This window comes from Tauraco erythrolophus, chromosome 24 (genome assembly GCF_009769465.1).
Source record: "Tauraco erythrolophus isolate bTauEry1 chromosome 24, bTauEry1.pri, whole genome shotgun sequence".
NCBI classification, from domain to species: domain Eukaryota; kingdom Metazoa; phylum Chordata; class Aves; order Musophagiformes; family Musophagidae; genus Tauraco; species Tauraco erythrolophus.
Window position 1 is genome coordinate 3,589,583 of NC_141488.1, and position 13,656 is coordinate 3,603,238.

Sequence of the window (13,656 nt, forward strand, 5' to 3'; positions counted from 1 at the left end):
AAATAAAAATTAAAAATAGAAATAAAAATAATTAAAAATTAAAAAGATATAGATATTAAAAATAAAAATACAATAAAATAAAAATTAAAAATAGAAATAAAAATAATTTAAAATTTAAAATAAAAATTAAAATAATTAAAAATAGAAAAATAAAAATAGAAATAAAAATAATTTAAAAATAAAAATAAATAAAAAATAATTAAAAATAGAATAAAATAAAAAATAAAAATAGAAATAAAAATAATTTAAAATTAAAAATAGAAATAAAATTAAAAATAATTAAAGATAGAAATAAAAATTAAAAATTTCAAATAGAAAGAAAAATAATTAAAAATTAAAAATAGAAATAACATTTAAAATAAAAATAATTAAAAATTTAAAAAATAAATGTATTGCAATAGAAAGAGATCTCGGCAACTTAGCCAAGAGCAGAAAGATTTAAGTTTGAAAATAGAGATTTTTTTACATGAGCCAAAAAAACCCCACAAAACATTGTCAAACTTTCTGACAGCTGATTTGAAGAGCAGAACTAATAACATGAACGTTTTATGAACAGAGGGAAGGTCGGTGCCGGATAAATAGAGGGATAAATATAAAACTTTAAAAGTATCAATCAGTGCTCCGGGTGGAGATCGGTGTGGGACAATCTTAATAATGTTTGGTGTTCAGAAGAAAGGGATTAGGACAGTTTTGTTGACGCTGGGTGCCACGAGGAGGTGGATTGGATTTTTAATATGAAAACATTTACTCTAGTTTATTCAAACATCGCCCAGATAAGTTTAAAAAAGAAAGAAAAACACACGCGTGTTGGTCTGTAATTGGGGTTACGGGATAAAGAACTCTGATCCCTTGCGCCGCATTGCGTAAGACCTCTCTGCTTCGTGTCTTGTGTCATAAAACAGAAGTAAAAGGAGAGAAAACGAGTTGGTGATGCCGCAAACCCTTCTTACCGCGCAGCAATTAACAGCAGTCCGATGTCGTCTCGTTAGCGGCGGTGTTTTACTTCCCCGCTCTTCCGTGTCCCATCTATTTAGATTATATATTTTGGAGGGTAGTATTTTCCTCGGTGAGTATTTCTACTTGGCAGTGTAAGATATGTAATAATAATTAGTAAGAGTCCCCAGGGTAATTTGCTGGATTGTACTCTTATAAAGTAATTACAGATGCAGTGAAAGCGGAGGACGTTTTTGGCCTCTGTGCTCTAGTTTTGGCCTAAAATTGATCGCACCTTACATTGCAAATAATCCCGTGAAGGCTGAATGCCTGTGAAATAAATTGTAATTCATGGTGAGTACAGAGGTGGAAATGGAACCCGGATTTGAGCTGCCAAGTACAACTCCTGGGCGGGTTGTGCAGGGCCAGTGCCATTTTCCGCGGCCAGAGTTAATTTATCTTGCCTTTGTGGTTTTTATTGCCACAGTAAGTAAGTTGCAGTAGGGTGAGTGGTTACAAACACATGTGCTCTGCAGACGATTCCTGACCCACTGACTCCTCATGGCCCAAGGGTGTGTTTTCTTTGCTGTTTGTCTGCACTTTTTACCACCAATTTTTTATTTACTGGAATTCCAAGGCAGTAGCAGGACCATGGGTTGTTAGACTGTTTCTTAAAAGCAGCATCTAGAATTTATTTAAAACAGCATCTGCAATTTTACTTTGGAATGGTTGGCTTAAAATTGTGTTGTTTCATCTGCAGGAGAAAGTCTGGCTCTCCCTTATCTCACTTTTATCTTCATGCAAAGCTTTCAGTCTAAACACTTCTAGGTGTGATGATGTGTATATTCCGTAGGTGGGAGGGGTATGAATTTGAGGGTAAAGCCTCAGTATAACCCCATTGTCCTTTTCCATACGAGTGCTGTGTGTGGATTTTTGGAATACCATGCTGGTATTTTTGGAGAGGTGAGAAGTACAGTTTGCTGCAAGCCTGACACTGGGAGATGGGTAGTGAGATGCAGTTCTCCCAGGGTGGTGATGGAGGTGTGGATGAAGGTGTGGAGCATGGTCTGCTCAACCTTCCTGTGCCAATCCATGCCTCACCTCTGCGCGGGAAAGAGTTTTGGAGGCCTAAAGTCCCGTTATCAGAATTGCACAATTTGAATATCAGGAAAACGTAGTTAAACTGGGTCAAAACCAGACTGAACCACAGCAGCAGTTACCCTGGACTGTTACAGTCTTTCTGCGGAATGACAAGGTGGCTCCTGAGTTGCAATGTCAGTTCTTCTTCCCTAGACAAGCACTGTTCCCTCTCTCCCATAGTTTATAATTTTTGATCTGTTGTAGCCGTTTCTCAAGCTGTCCAGCAATGTGTTGTCTTGAGGTAGAGGAAAAGGAAGAAGGTAGCACAGTGGGTGGAAAAATTGGAAATTTTTTGGGAAAAATGACCAACTGTTAATTGAAGGCTGGCAGCTGAATGCTCCAACACGTGGAATCAATTAGCAGTGGAAGCAAACAGAGATCCAACCAAACCCAGCCCTTCCTAATTAGTAGCACTAATTGAGCTCCACAGGTGAGGTGTGTGTGCAGATGTGCTCTGCTAAATTTGGCAGGTTACTTTCCAGAGGATGGTTCAACTTATTGGCAAAATACTTCACCTCCGAGGAATGGATGTTTTATTACTAGGTTTAGCATCTTTTGGCTCATTTCCTGGTTGTTTTTTGGTTCTTTTCATTTCTGATCGAATCCAGATAAATGATAGGATAAAAGCATGGTAGATTTAAGCAAACAGAGGTAGAAGCTGTATTTATGAACCACACAGGATTTGTTTTGATAACCCTATTTATGCTTTTAAACCGAACAAAAGACATGATTTAAGCAAGAAACCAGAACATAAGGAGCAGCAGAGTTCATTCTTGACTGGTGCGCAGCAGATCAGAGCTTCCTGGCGTGCTGCTGTTTGGCTGGGAGCAGGGCGGTGCCGAGCTGAGGTCCGGTTGGCACATCAGATGATCCCAGGCAAGGAAGCAGTTGCTGCTGTGGCTCATCTGTCTCTGTGTGGTGGGGTCAGTGGAGACAGGAGGTTTGGGAGGCTTGCAGGAGTGTGCCGTGTCTTCCAACCTGCATCAGGATGGCTTTTCAAATAGCACATGGCGGCTCTTCTTGCGTTCCTGCTGCTCCATGTCTTTGTGTGACCCATTCTTTTCTCTTTGCACATAGTTTGTCAGGTTGTTGTTTGGTTTTTTTGGCTGCTTACTCATATTTGGTCTCCATGATGCTGCTTTATGGTGTCTCCAGAAGCTGGAATGTGAGTGGTGAGAACGCAGAAGCAGGGAGAGAATAGCTGCAGTGAATTTACAGAGTGAGCTACCGTAGTTTCAGCCTTCACTTCCCTTGTTAATGCTAAACTCTTATGTCTTTGTTGTAGCCCTAAGGAGCTGCTCTCTTCCTTGTGCTGTGTTTGGAGGATGTCTTTATGGCTGGAGAGGGATGGCAGCACGGCACAGCACCCAGCAGCCCGATCTCTGTCCTGTCCACTCCCGTGCACGGGAGCCTGGGCTCTGGTTTCCCTATTGGTGCTGGAGCTACATCCACTTTGGGGGTGGAATATATGTAAGTGTGGCATAACACAGCTTTTGAAATGAGTTAGTGTAGGACTGGATCGCTCAAGTTTGTTTTTTTTTTTTTTTAATAAAGTAAATACATAGGTCAGTCCCATAAAGATATATTTTTAAAAATGTATTTATTTCACAGAGTGCAAGGCCCTGACCTGCTCAGCAGTCCTTTTCGTTGTCACTCACTTGTATTGAAACCAGGTACAGATTTCTGTACTTGGGCTACAGAAGGGGTGTTGAGAAGGAATTGCCTCTGAAACGCCTGGAGAGGGTCTACAGCTGCCCTGGCTCACTCAGTTGAGAGAGCAGGCATGGCAAGATTGGGGACGGTACTGGGTTGTGGCAAAAAAATAGCATCTCAGCTCTGGTTTGTAACTCTTACTGTGCTACAGCTGATACCAGGGTATCAGAGCCCAGGGTATCATTTGTTTATCCTTGGTTTATAAATCATAAGATGTTTGTAAATCACATTTGGGAAATATTGATACTTCTGTGTGGATTGCGAGGGAGGTTTTGGGGGTTTTGTTTTTTGTTTTTAAAGAGAGTGCTGGAAATTTGGTTTATAACTTTTCAAGGTGAAAAGTTGGGTGATGTAGTCAAAGTAAAGAGAGCGTGGGGTTCTGGGCGCTTGCATAGATGCTCTCAGTGAAGCTCTGAAGTGCGCACAGAATCCTTTAGGAAATCAAGCAGGACTAGGCATATACTTAAGTGCATTGTTGGATCAATAACAGGAATATTGCTCATGAAATTTGCACATTTTCTTCCCCTGCTCACCTTTCATGACTGTGATATCAATCCATCTGTACTTGCTGAAACTTCTGATGGGAAGGGAGGGATGGAAAATGGCTTAGATATGTGTGCAAGCTGTGCTTTTTTTCATATTACCTGAAAAAGTACTTCTCTAGGTTTTTGTTTAGTTAGTTCCTTGGCTAAACACTTTCCAGACTCTGATCATTTTCTAAGAAGATTCATTTTTGACCTAACCTTTTCTGCAACAGGGACAGCAGTATTTTTGCAATTTCTCATTGTATTTAACACAAAGAAGGCATGTGATGCTTAATTGGAAGAAGTTTGGATGTTTTTGTATAACCATCTGTGACAGATTTTACTTTAATTCCTTCATTCTGTAGTAATGCTAAATCTGCAAATAACAATTTGACTGCATACTCTACCAAGCTATTTAGAAAACAAATACCAGAAGAAAAATCTGTTCTGCAGTTTTTGTTGCACAATTATGTACACAGAATATGGGCACTCCGGCTGGTTCTGCCTCTTGACTTCAGCATCAAATGGATCTGAAAGACAAGCCTGCGCTTACTTGTAGTTTCTAAGCTTCCATTGTCGATTCTGTGCACTTTTTTTCTTTTCAAGTAGTTGACATGCATTATTCAACGTGGAACAATTGCTGTTGGTGTCAGTATGATACATGAAAAACTTGTGGAGTAGGTACTGGTAGTTCTGGAGTTTAAGACTAGTCCCCTTAACACCAGTCATTTGGAGCATAGATAACCAAGCTTAATTATTCCCCAGAAAATGACGAGTATTCAGAAAAGTGCAGTGTAATAAAGTGGATTCAGAACAGAAGCAAATAAAATAACTAGTGCAGAGATTTGACATCCCTTTAAAACGTCTGTCTGGGAGCCTATACCCGATGTTTAGCCGTTACAGATGTCATAAATGTTGGAGGACAACAAAACATTATGGATAATGGTGTGCTCCTCTTGATTGTTTTCATTAACTACTTCTACTTTAAGAGCATGTTTTATTGCAAAATTAATTCTTTGTGTCTTAGTTAAACATGTAAGCGGTGTGACTGAACTTTTCGTTTTTCATTAGAGGAATCGCTTTTTTTCCCTCAGCACTGCAATTTTTATGTTGTCACAAAATTGGCATTATCTTGAACCACAAATCTTACGCCTTCCTTGCAGGTCATTAAGTTTTGAGTGAAAATAGTTCTGATTACGAGTGATGGAAAGTATTTATATCTTGCATCTGTTGTTGTAGAGAAGGGATCAGGTTTAGAAATGGCAGAACTTCCAGCGTCTTGCTTAGGGGGTGCTTTGGGTCGCTCCTGTGGAGCTGCTTCTGAACGTGACGGTTTTTGTGCAAGTAGGTTTTGTTCCTTCTTTTGCCTCCCTGCCCATCTCTTTAGCATAGATCGGAACGCTCTCCAGCTCCTGCAGCACACAGGACAGGAGAAAGGCTGCATCCTCGCTGGCTTCACAATGCCACGTGGATCTAAAGAGAAAGGTAGCAAAGTGAGTGTGATCGTGCCGCTGACTCGCCGCACGCTCGCGTGCCGGCGTGCCCGGGGGGTAAGCTGGCTGGCACGCCAGCAGGGCAAGGAGCGGGTTTGTGTGCGAAATGGGCACTTGGCAGAAAGTCCACTCCTGTGGCCAGCAGCCGGTGCCAGTGCTTTTCTTTCGACAGCTGAAATAAATACGTGCGTGCGTGTGTGTTTTTGACATAACCGTGTCAAGAAACCAAGAGGTGGCAGCTTGTGAGCTGTGATGCTGGTTTGGGCTTAGTACTAGGATCAGCTGCTGGGCTTAGAGTGAACTCCCAGTATTGCTGTCTGGTCTTACCAGTTGATTGAAGTGGCATTGCCACGGTGCCGGTTCATTTGTTTCCCAGCACAATACCACCTAAGCGTAATCCGTGCATTAACGTGTACTTAGGCTCACCTTGGAAGGGCTGTGTTGTACAAACGGACATGGCAAACTCCCGAAACCAAAGTAGTTTATCTTAGCAGCCCTGCGGCAGAGCTGAGACAAAAAGCGTTTGCTTCTTCTCCCTTCCAGCCCATGCTGCAAGCCCAAGGCATCTCTCCTTTCCTAGACCCGTTTTCCCCCTCTGATCTTTCAGAGCAATATTGTCCTTGTTTTTTAGTTAAAATTTTCCTCTCTTTTCATGACAAAAATTAGTGGGAAGTACAATGGGTGGAGCCTGGGATTCTTCAATCCTGAATTTAATCTTTTTTTTTTCCGTTCAGTGACAGAGATAATGAAAGCACTTAAGTCTTCTTCACATGGTTAAACACTTGCCAGTGGCTACTAACGCTTTCTCTCGAGGCATTGGTACTGTTCCATTGCTGCCTCTGAAAGTTCATTTCGGTCCCTGACTGATGAGGTTCCTGGAGGTGAGGCTGGGTTTTTTTTTGGTAATGGTATTAGTTCAGCCTTGCAAAATATTACTTGCCCGAGGTGAGTAATAGGTTTTGATGGGTGAGTAAAATATGATCAGTCATCGTCATAGCAAAGGACAGGCAAATGATTTTTGTGTCTGAACTGGTAAAGGTTCAAAGCAGTTCCTGAGACCAGATTAGTTGTGCCCTGCGAGAAGTCATGAATTTGATTTTTTTTTTGTTTCTGTTTAAATTGCAGTTCAGTTCTCTGCTAACATCATCAGAGTGACTGGCAGATCTAACGCGTTGGGTGTTAGACACCGCTGCCAGATCTGACAGGAAACTGGGGATGCACGGAGCTCTGAATGCCAACTTGCTTTGAGTGCTTATATATTACACTGAATTAAATGACCGGCTTTGCTAGGTTTCCCGTTCAGTTTCGGGGAAGAAAGGTGATTTGTAAGTTGGTTATTCCCAGAACAGCACAGTATCAGATGGTTTTCTCGATGCCAGCTGCTTCTCAAATGGAATTTTGCCTCCTGGTACATGGAGGCTTCGCCAGAAGGGCTGCAAACTTCAGAGCGTTGTTACTTGATTTACAGTCTTTGGGTTTATTGCTCCGTTGTGTTTCTCACATTTACCCTCATATAAAGACACTGAAATCCTCTTGTCATTGGAAATCAACCTGACAGCATCTGGAATGGGATTTCTGTTGAAATATTTCTCTCCGCATTAGGTCTGATGGTGTATGGAGAAATACAGCGAACCCCCATCCACCCATTTAGCCTTCACACTTTTATTTGTTTGTGTGAACTTGTGCCGTTTCTCTTTTTTGTTCTCTCTTAACTAAGGCAAGATGGATGTTAAAAGCCAAAGCTGGTTTTCTACAGCAACGATGAAGCAGGTTTCCAAGGCTGCACTGTGGTTCAGTGGTAGAAACGAGATCTAAACCTGAGTGTTTCTGACCTCCTCTCCCTCTGGATTCCCCATCTAAAGATAAAGCACAGCACTCTGGGTGGTAGCATATTAATTATAAACCGTTATCTCTGCCAGCGTGGTAGTCATTTATCATCTCATAAATCTGAATCTGCAACTTGGGACGGAGTGACTCATCTTCGTGTTGCTACATAGTCTTTTGTGTTAACGTTTCCGAGTCTTAAAATGGTGAAGATGAAAATCAATCACAAACTGGGACAAACGGGGAACATTCGTGTTTGACTGCGGCTCTTCAAAATGTTTCAAGTTAGTTTCTGCTGTCTTTTTAAACGCACAATTTGCTTCCCTTTATTGGGCCATCTTGATTTTATTGTAGATTTTACTGATAGGGAGCATTATAAGAAAAGTAATTTATTATGTTTTTCTAGGAGTTTTACTAGATTTATAAACTATAGAGATGAAAAAGGCCCATTATTGTATCAGGTCTTCTGTGGCTAGCACAAGATTATTATCTACATTGTGATTTTTGACAGTTTTCCTGGCCCAGTTTTAAATAAATCCTACAACTTAATTACTTGTGCCAAGTATCTTCCAAACCTCTCATCCCAGAGGGAGCTCTGTAAATAGTCTTGGTGTTCGAGCTTCTTTATTTTTAAAGCCTGAATGCAAAGAATAAGATCTAAAAGGTGATGAGTTTGCCCTGTTGAAACTGGCATCAAAACATTGACTACAACCATACAAGGCTGCATCAAATATTGAGGTGTGGTGAGCAATACCACCCTATGCAAGGCTCCTTTAGTCCGATTCCTAAATCTCTGTGCAGCCGTGGGGCGCGGTGCTGATGGATCCGTTCCGTGAACGTTGCCGAGGACACCAACTGTGGATGTTCCACACCTGCGGTTCCGTTAAAACCAGTGGAAGCTGAACTGGTGCCTGCAGCTTGGCTGCTGCTCCGCTTCGCTCCCGTTTTCACCCTCCCGACTCGTTCGGACTAATCTTCACAATTATTCAGGATTGTAAGGAGGTGAAATTTTATACTTTGAGGGGAAAAAAGGAGGAACAACTCCTGCAGGGATTAGGTTCTGTTACCTAAAGGTATTTGGTATTGCAGTTTACAAAGGTCTGTCCTGCTTTTGACCCAATCAAGATAATTATAAAGCGCTGGGGTGCTTGAATTAGAGATGTAGGAATGCTCAAACGTCAGATATTGTCCTACATCAGATCTGGGTTTGGCCGTTGGCTGAATTGAACTTAGTGCTTTCAACCTATAGGTCCAAGGTCTGGCGCGCGGAACGTTTTGCATCAAGAGTAGAGTTCACCTGCCCTAATTCAAGCACTCAGCAGTTAAAAACCTGCCCGGGCCATGTATCTTAAGGCACTTTCCAGTACTCCAGGGGAGAAACAATCTGCCAAAGGCAGATCAAGCGTGTGGTCCTCGGATGGTGCTGCTCTGAGTTAAGAGCTCGGAGTGACCTTGTCCAACTCGGAGCATTCAGTGTGGAACGTTCAAATGGCAGAGCAAAGCCCCCCACCCTGGGCAGTGTTGACCCATTCCCACAGGAATGCAGTTAGACCTGTCAGTTGGGCTGTGCTTTTGAACTGAACAGCAGTGGTTTTGCTTATGCTGGAAAAATTAGTAGAGCGGCCGGTTCAAGGGAAGGTTGTAAATATTTTTTTCTTTTTATTTTTTTAAAGGAAGCTGTTATGTTCATAGATTGAAAATATTCAATACATTTAAAGGGCAGGAATATATAGTTAATTTATGGTCAGTGTTTGTTTAGTATCTACTGCAAAAATAGTTGAGTAATTGGATATGGGCAGCCCATAGAGCAGTGTGGCTTTTAGTCAAGTCTTCTAATGGACCCCATTAGTTTATTTGCTGGGATGCAAAAGCAATACATGGAGATTAAGTGTTTTTAAGAGCCTTTTAGTGTTTCCAGCATAGAGCCCTGGCATTACAGCAGTATAGAGGGACCTGGCAACAGCCGTTAGGTGCTGCTGCTCCCCCCCACGTCGTACAGACCTGTCACTTGTCTACAATGTATGAGTTTGTGCACGCACCTGTGTGTTTGTGTTTCTGTCATTTTAAATCCTGGTACTCCTAATATCCGGATCAAAGCTCCTACTGAATCCAGAGACCCCCAGGATCTTGCCAGTGAATTGTAATTGGCAAAAACATGAAACAAATCAAGTAACTGTTAAAATTTATTAAGCTGGTTTATCTTTTTGTCCTCAAACTGCACATACGCTTAACGCTCTTAACTTTCTATTCATATTTACTCAAGTGTCATGGGCAAAATGCAAGTTTGAAGTTTTTTCCCATCTTTTGAAACTAGTATTGCTCTGAAAACCCTTTCTGAAATGTAAGCATCAGGCCTATTTATTCTTTACCTCTTTTGTTTTGTTTTGTTTTCACACCCTAGTTTTCTTTCTTAAAATTAAATAAAGAGCCCAAAGACTAAGCAGAAAGATGGAACAGAATGTCTGGAAGAGAATCATCAGCATCCCAGCAGCAGACCGTGATGTATTGAATGGCTTAGACTGGAAAGACGGCATTGGTACCTTGCCTGGTAGCAACATACAAGTAAGAAACCAAGGAACACAATACATGAGTGAACACCATGCCTTTGGCAGCCCAGAATATTTTCAATATATTCTGCAGTTTGCAGATAAAAGTTGTGCAGAGAAAACGCTTTGTTTTAAACAAGTGGGTTGGTATTACCAAGGAAGTGGTGAAATTTTAGTAATGTTTCTAAAAGCCTGCTGATACCCCCTCTCCCCTTCTAATTGATTTCTAAAGGCAGGAAGTATTTTAACTAACTGTTTTCTGCTGATAGAAGTTATGGGCCTGATCTTCCTAATTCTCAGTCATGTCCATAAAACATACTCAGAAATCCCGTTAATTTTAGCCTAGCATGAGAAAGACATTTTCTCTGAAAGACAAATTTCCTCCATTTGTGGGGTTGAGTCTTGAGGTTCTTTTCACATCAGTCGTTGTTTTTTGCAGCTTTTGACAGCAGTCTGTGTCTTACGTGTTCGTGACGGTGCTGAATACAGCTCTTGTGTAAATCAGAACCAAGATCTGATGGTCACAAACATGGTGTTCTGTGTTAGAGGAGGGAGGAGGGTGAGAGTCTTTGTTTCCCAAATTACCTTCAACTGCTATTTCAGTTCAATTGCACTTCTGATGGCTGAAAATGAATACATGAAATTGTCCTCAAGGCTGCAAGTTTTGAATCTCAGGAGGGGGAAAGATCAATTTCAAGTGAAATAAATTGGAGCAGAAGGGACTTGAGAGCTCTGAAAAGTCACATTGTTGGTATCACATCAAGTATTCAGAATCAGGACCTCCACCTTCTGCAAGTGTTGACAGTCTTCCCCTTCCTCCCCTCCTCCTTCTCCCTTTGTGCAGAAGAGTCTTCTACATGGGCTGTCAGACCTCGCTTAGGCTACGAGGAAAATGCTTCTGCCAGCAAATGTCGAGAGAACATGGATGAACTTGGCATACTTCAAGTATTTTCAGATCAGTGGTTCACACTCCCGTAAAACTGGCATGGAATCGTGTCCACTGGCTTTCTAGGAGGTCCTTGGGATGATTATTTCACAGTGGCCTAACTTTTACCCTGTCCTTAATCAAAGTAATTATATTTCTGCTTCTTAAAAGAGCTGAACAATGTATTGCCACAGGTTTTCTCTCAAACAGCAGTAACGTTCCTTTGCAGAAACAGCTTCACTGGTATTGATTTCTCGTAATAGTAGAGAATCAGTGAAGCACTATGTTATTTATTGGACTGAAAGGCACCAAATAATGTTGTATTGTTTTATATTAGATGATCAAGTATAAAAGCAGTGAGTCCCATGGTTAGTGAGTCTGGTAGGAATGCTTATCTGGAACATGATAACTAGCTGCACAGGAAGCCACTTCATTCTTAAGATGCCAAATAATTTTTTTTTTCCCTGCAGAAATGCCAAACACTTTTTTTTTTTGACTTTTGCTGTTTAATCCTTTCCCTCCCTCTCTTCCCGCAACATGCCAGTTCTTGCGTACGCAATCAAATACATTTTTCCTTAATTCCCTTCAAAAAATTCTCAGGAAGGACACATTATTTCTGGAGGGTTTGTGTGGATTTCGTATTACCAAACGTGCTATACTGAACCCCTTTGTGTAAAGGAAGATGCAGTCCTGATAGTAGCACAGTTATGTATTTCCAGAACTTAGGAGGGATGTTGCCTTGAAGATTCTCAGGATGAAACTAGTGGTTGCCTCCATGTATCAGCTGGTCCTCAGCATCAGATAAGAGACTTAATAAAGATGCTCATTGATTTTCTAACACAAGCTTATGTTTTTCTGGGGCCTGGCTGGACTTCACCAGTTTATGTGGCTGCAGGTACGCCAGCAAATTATTAAAGGAGGAAACAGCCTGCTGTCTTCCCTGGTTTGGGCTGAATCAGAACTGTTAATTTGTATGCAGGAGTGCCTCTACCCCAGAGACTAATCTGCTAATACAAAATGACGTTGGCACCCTTCCCCACTTCCAGCTGCGAGTTCTGCTTCTCACTCGCTTGGCTGCTTAATGGCACGTAGAGCTCTGGAGACGCTCCTTCCACTGACCTTCTGCTCATGATGCTGAGCTGTCCTCATCAGCCATGGCAAGGAACCCTTGGGATCTGCACCGTTGTGCTGCTGCTCTTGGGGCGTTTGGGGAAAGTGATAGGTTTCTTCTCTAAACCGGACAGTCTCCTGCAGAAAACTTAGTCCACTCAGAATTATCATTTTTTTGAAATAGCTTATTTCTCTTCCTGCTGAAATAAAAATGATGCTCTGTCTCCTCAGGGCTGCAGGGGAAGAAGTGAGCTTTTAGAAGCAAGTCTAGCATCTTTTGAAGCTTTAAGAAATACAGACTTCAGACAAAAAAGAGGGAAAAGGAAGAAGAACATTTGGGATAAGGCTTTGATAGGGTGCTGGAGGCAGGACCCTGAGCCCGGGAAGCATGCAGGAATAGAGGAAAAACGATGCTTCTCCGTGCAATGAGGAGCCCTGCTTCAGAGGTGAAGCAAGTGCTTTTGAACTGGATTTAGCAGGTTTGAGAGAAGAGCGGATAGCCGAGAAAAGGTCTCAAACTAATGAAGTGCAATGAATAAAAGCTTTGGAGCAGAGCTTGCAAATGCAACCCACCTTTGACTTGTCTCCTTGATTCTGGAGTTCAGTAGCTCCGTATTACCAGACAGGAAAGAAGATCAAGGAATGAGTCATCTTTAGAGCGATTTGCTCATCAGAAAGGTGATTTTTACTTTTTTTTTTTTTTTTTCGTGCTCGGTTGCCTTTGCAGATCGGGACTAATAAAAGATGCACATTGGTGCTATTTGGCACACTTCAATAATTTTATCTGGACCAATGAAGTGTTCCCTCATAGCCAAAGAAATTTTTTAAGCTTAAAGGATAAGAGTCTCTGAAGTCTGCTGCATATCATTCCTTTTCCGTAGCTACCCCATGGTGTGAGCACTTCGCTGGGACTTTTCTTGTTCTGCATCTGAATTTATTCTTGGCCTGGAGCAGGACAGGCGGAGTGTGTGCCGGTGCTGTGTCGGAGCAGAACCTCCGTGGGAGGGTGACCTACCCCAGCAGCTGATGGAGGGTTTCTTAAAGGTCAAAATTTGGGGGAGCTGGGACTGGGAGCTCGGACACGATGACTCCTGGCCATACTGGTGTATGTCACCTACCCACCTGCGCTGCCTGTGGCTTCTCCATGCGTTTCTAGGTTGTGCGGAAACAGTTGATTTGGGCTTGAGAGTCTCCCAACTGACTTTGGATCAGAGCCCCACTGTGGCTTCACACAGTGGTACTGTGCAAGGACAAGCTGATCAGTTGAAGGAAGGCTAGTTATTTCTCAGTGTCTGCTGTTCTTTACCAGTATTGCCTCTGCCTATCCCCACGTTCCTCAGCTCCTCTGGGAAGTTCATATCCCACCGGACTGTCAAGTGCCATTGAAGAAGGGTTGAGAACTGCCTGGCCTCTCGCAGCTGCAGATGCTCGCTGCGTTTGCGCAGTCC

General features: G+C 42.1%; 1 protein-coding gene across 1 annotated transcript in view; it reads left to right on the top strand.

Moving 5' to 3' along the window:
- Positions 1 to 10,075: 10,075 nt before the first annotated feature.
- LOC104375893 (L3MBTL histone methyl-lysine binding protein 4) overlaps positions 10,076 to 13,656 on the top strand; it is a 36,868-nt gene continuing 33,287 nt past the window's right edge. The window contains exon 1 of the mRNA XM_086625927.1: positions 10,076 to 10,189. Coding sequence (XP_086482053.1) covers positions 10,076 to 10,189 — 114 coding nt within the window. The remainder of the gene's footprint in view (positions 10,190 to 13,656) is intronic.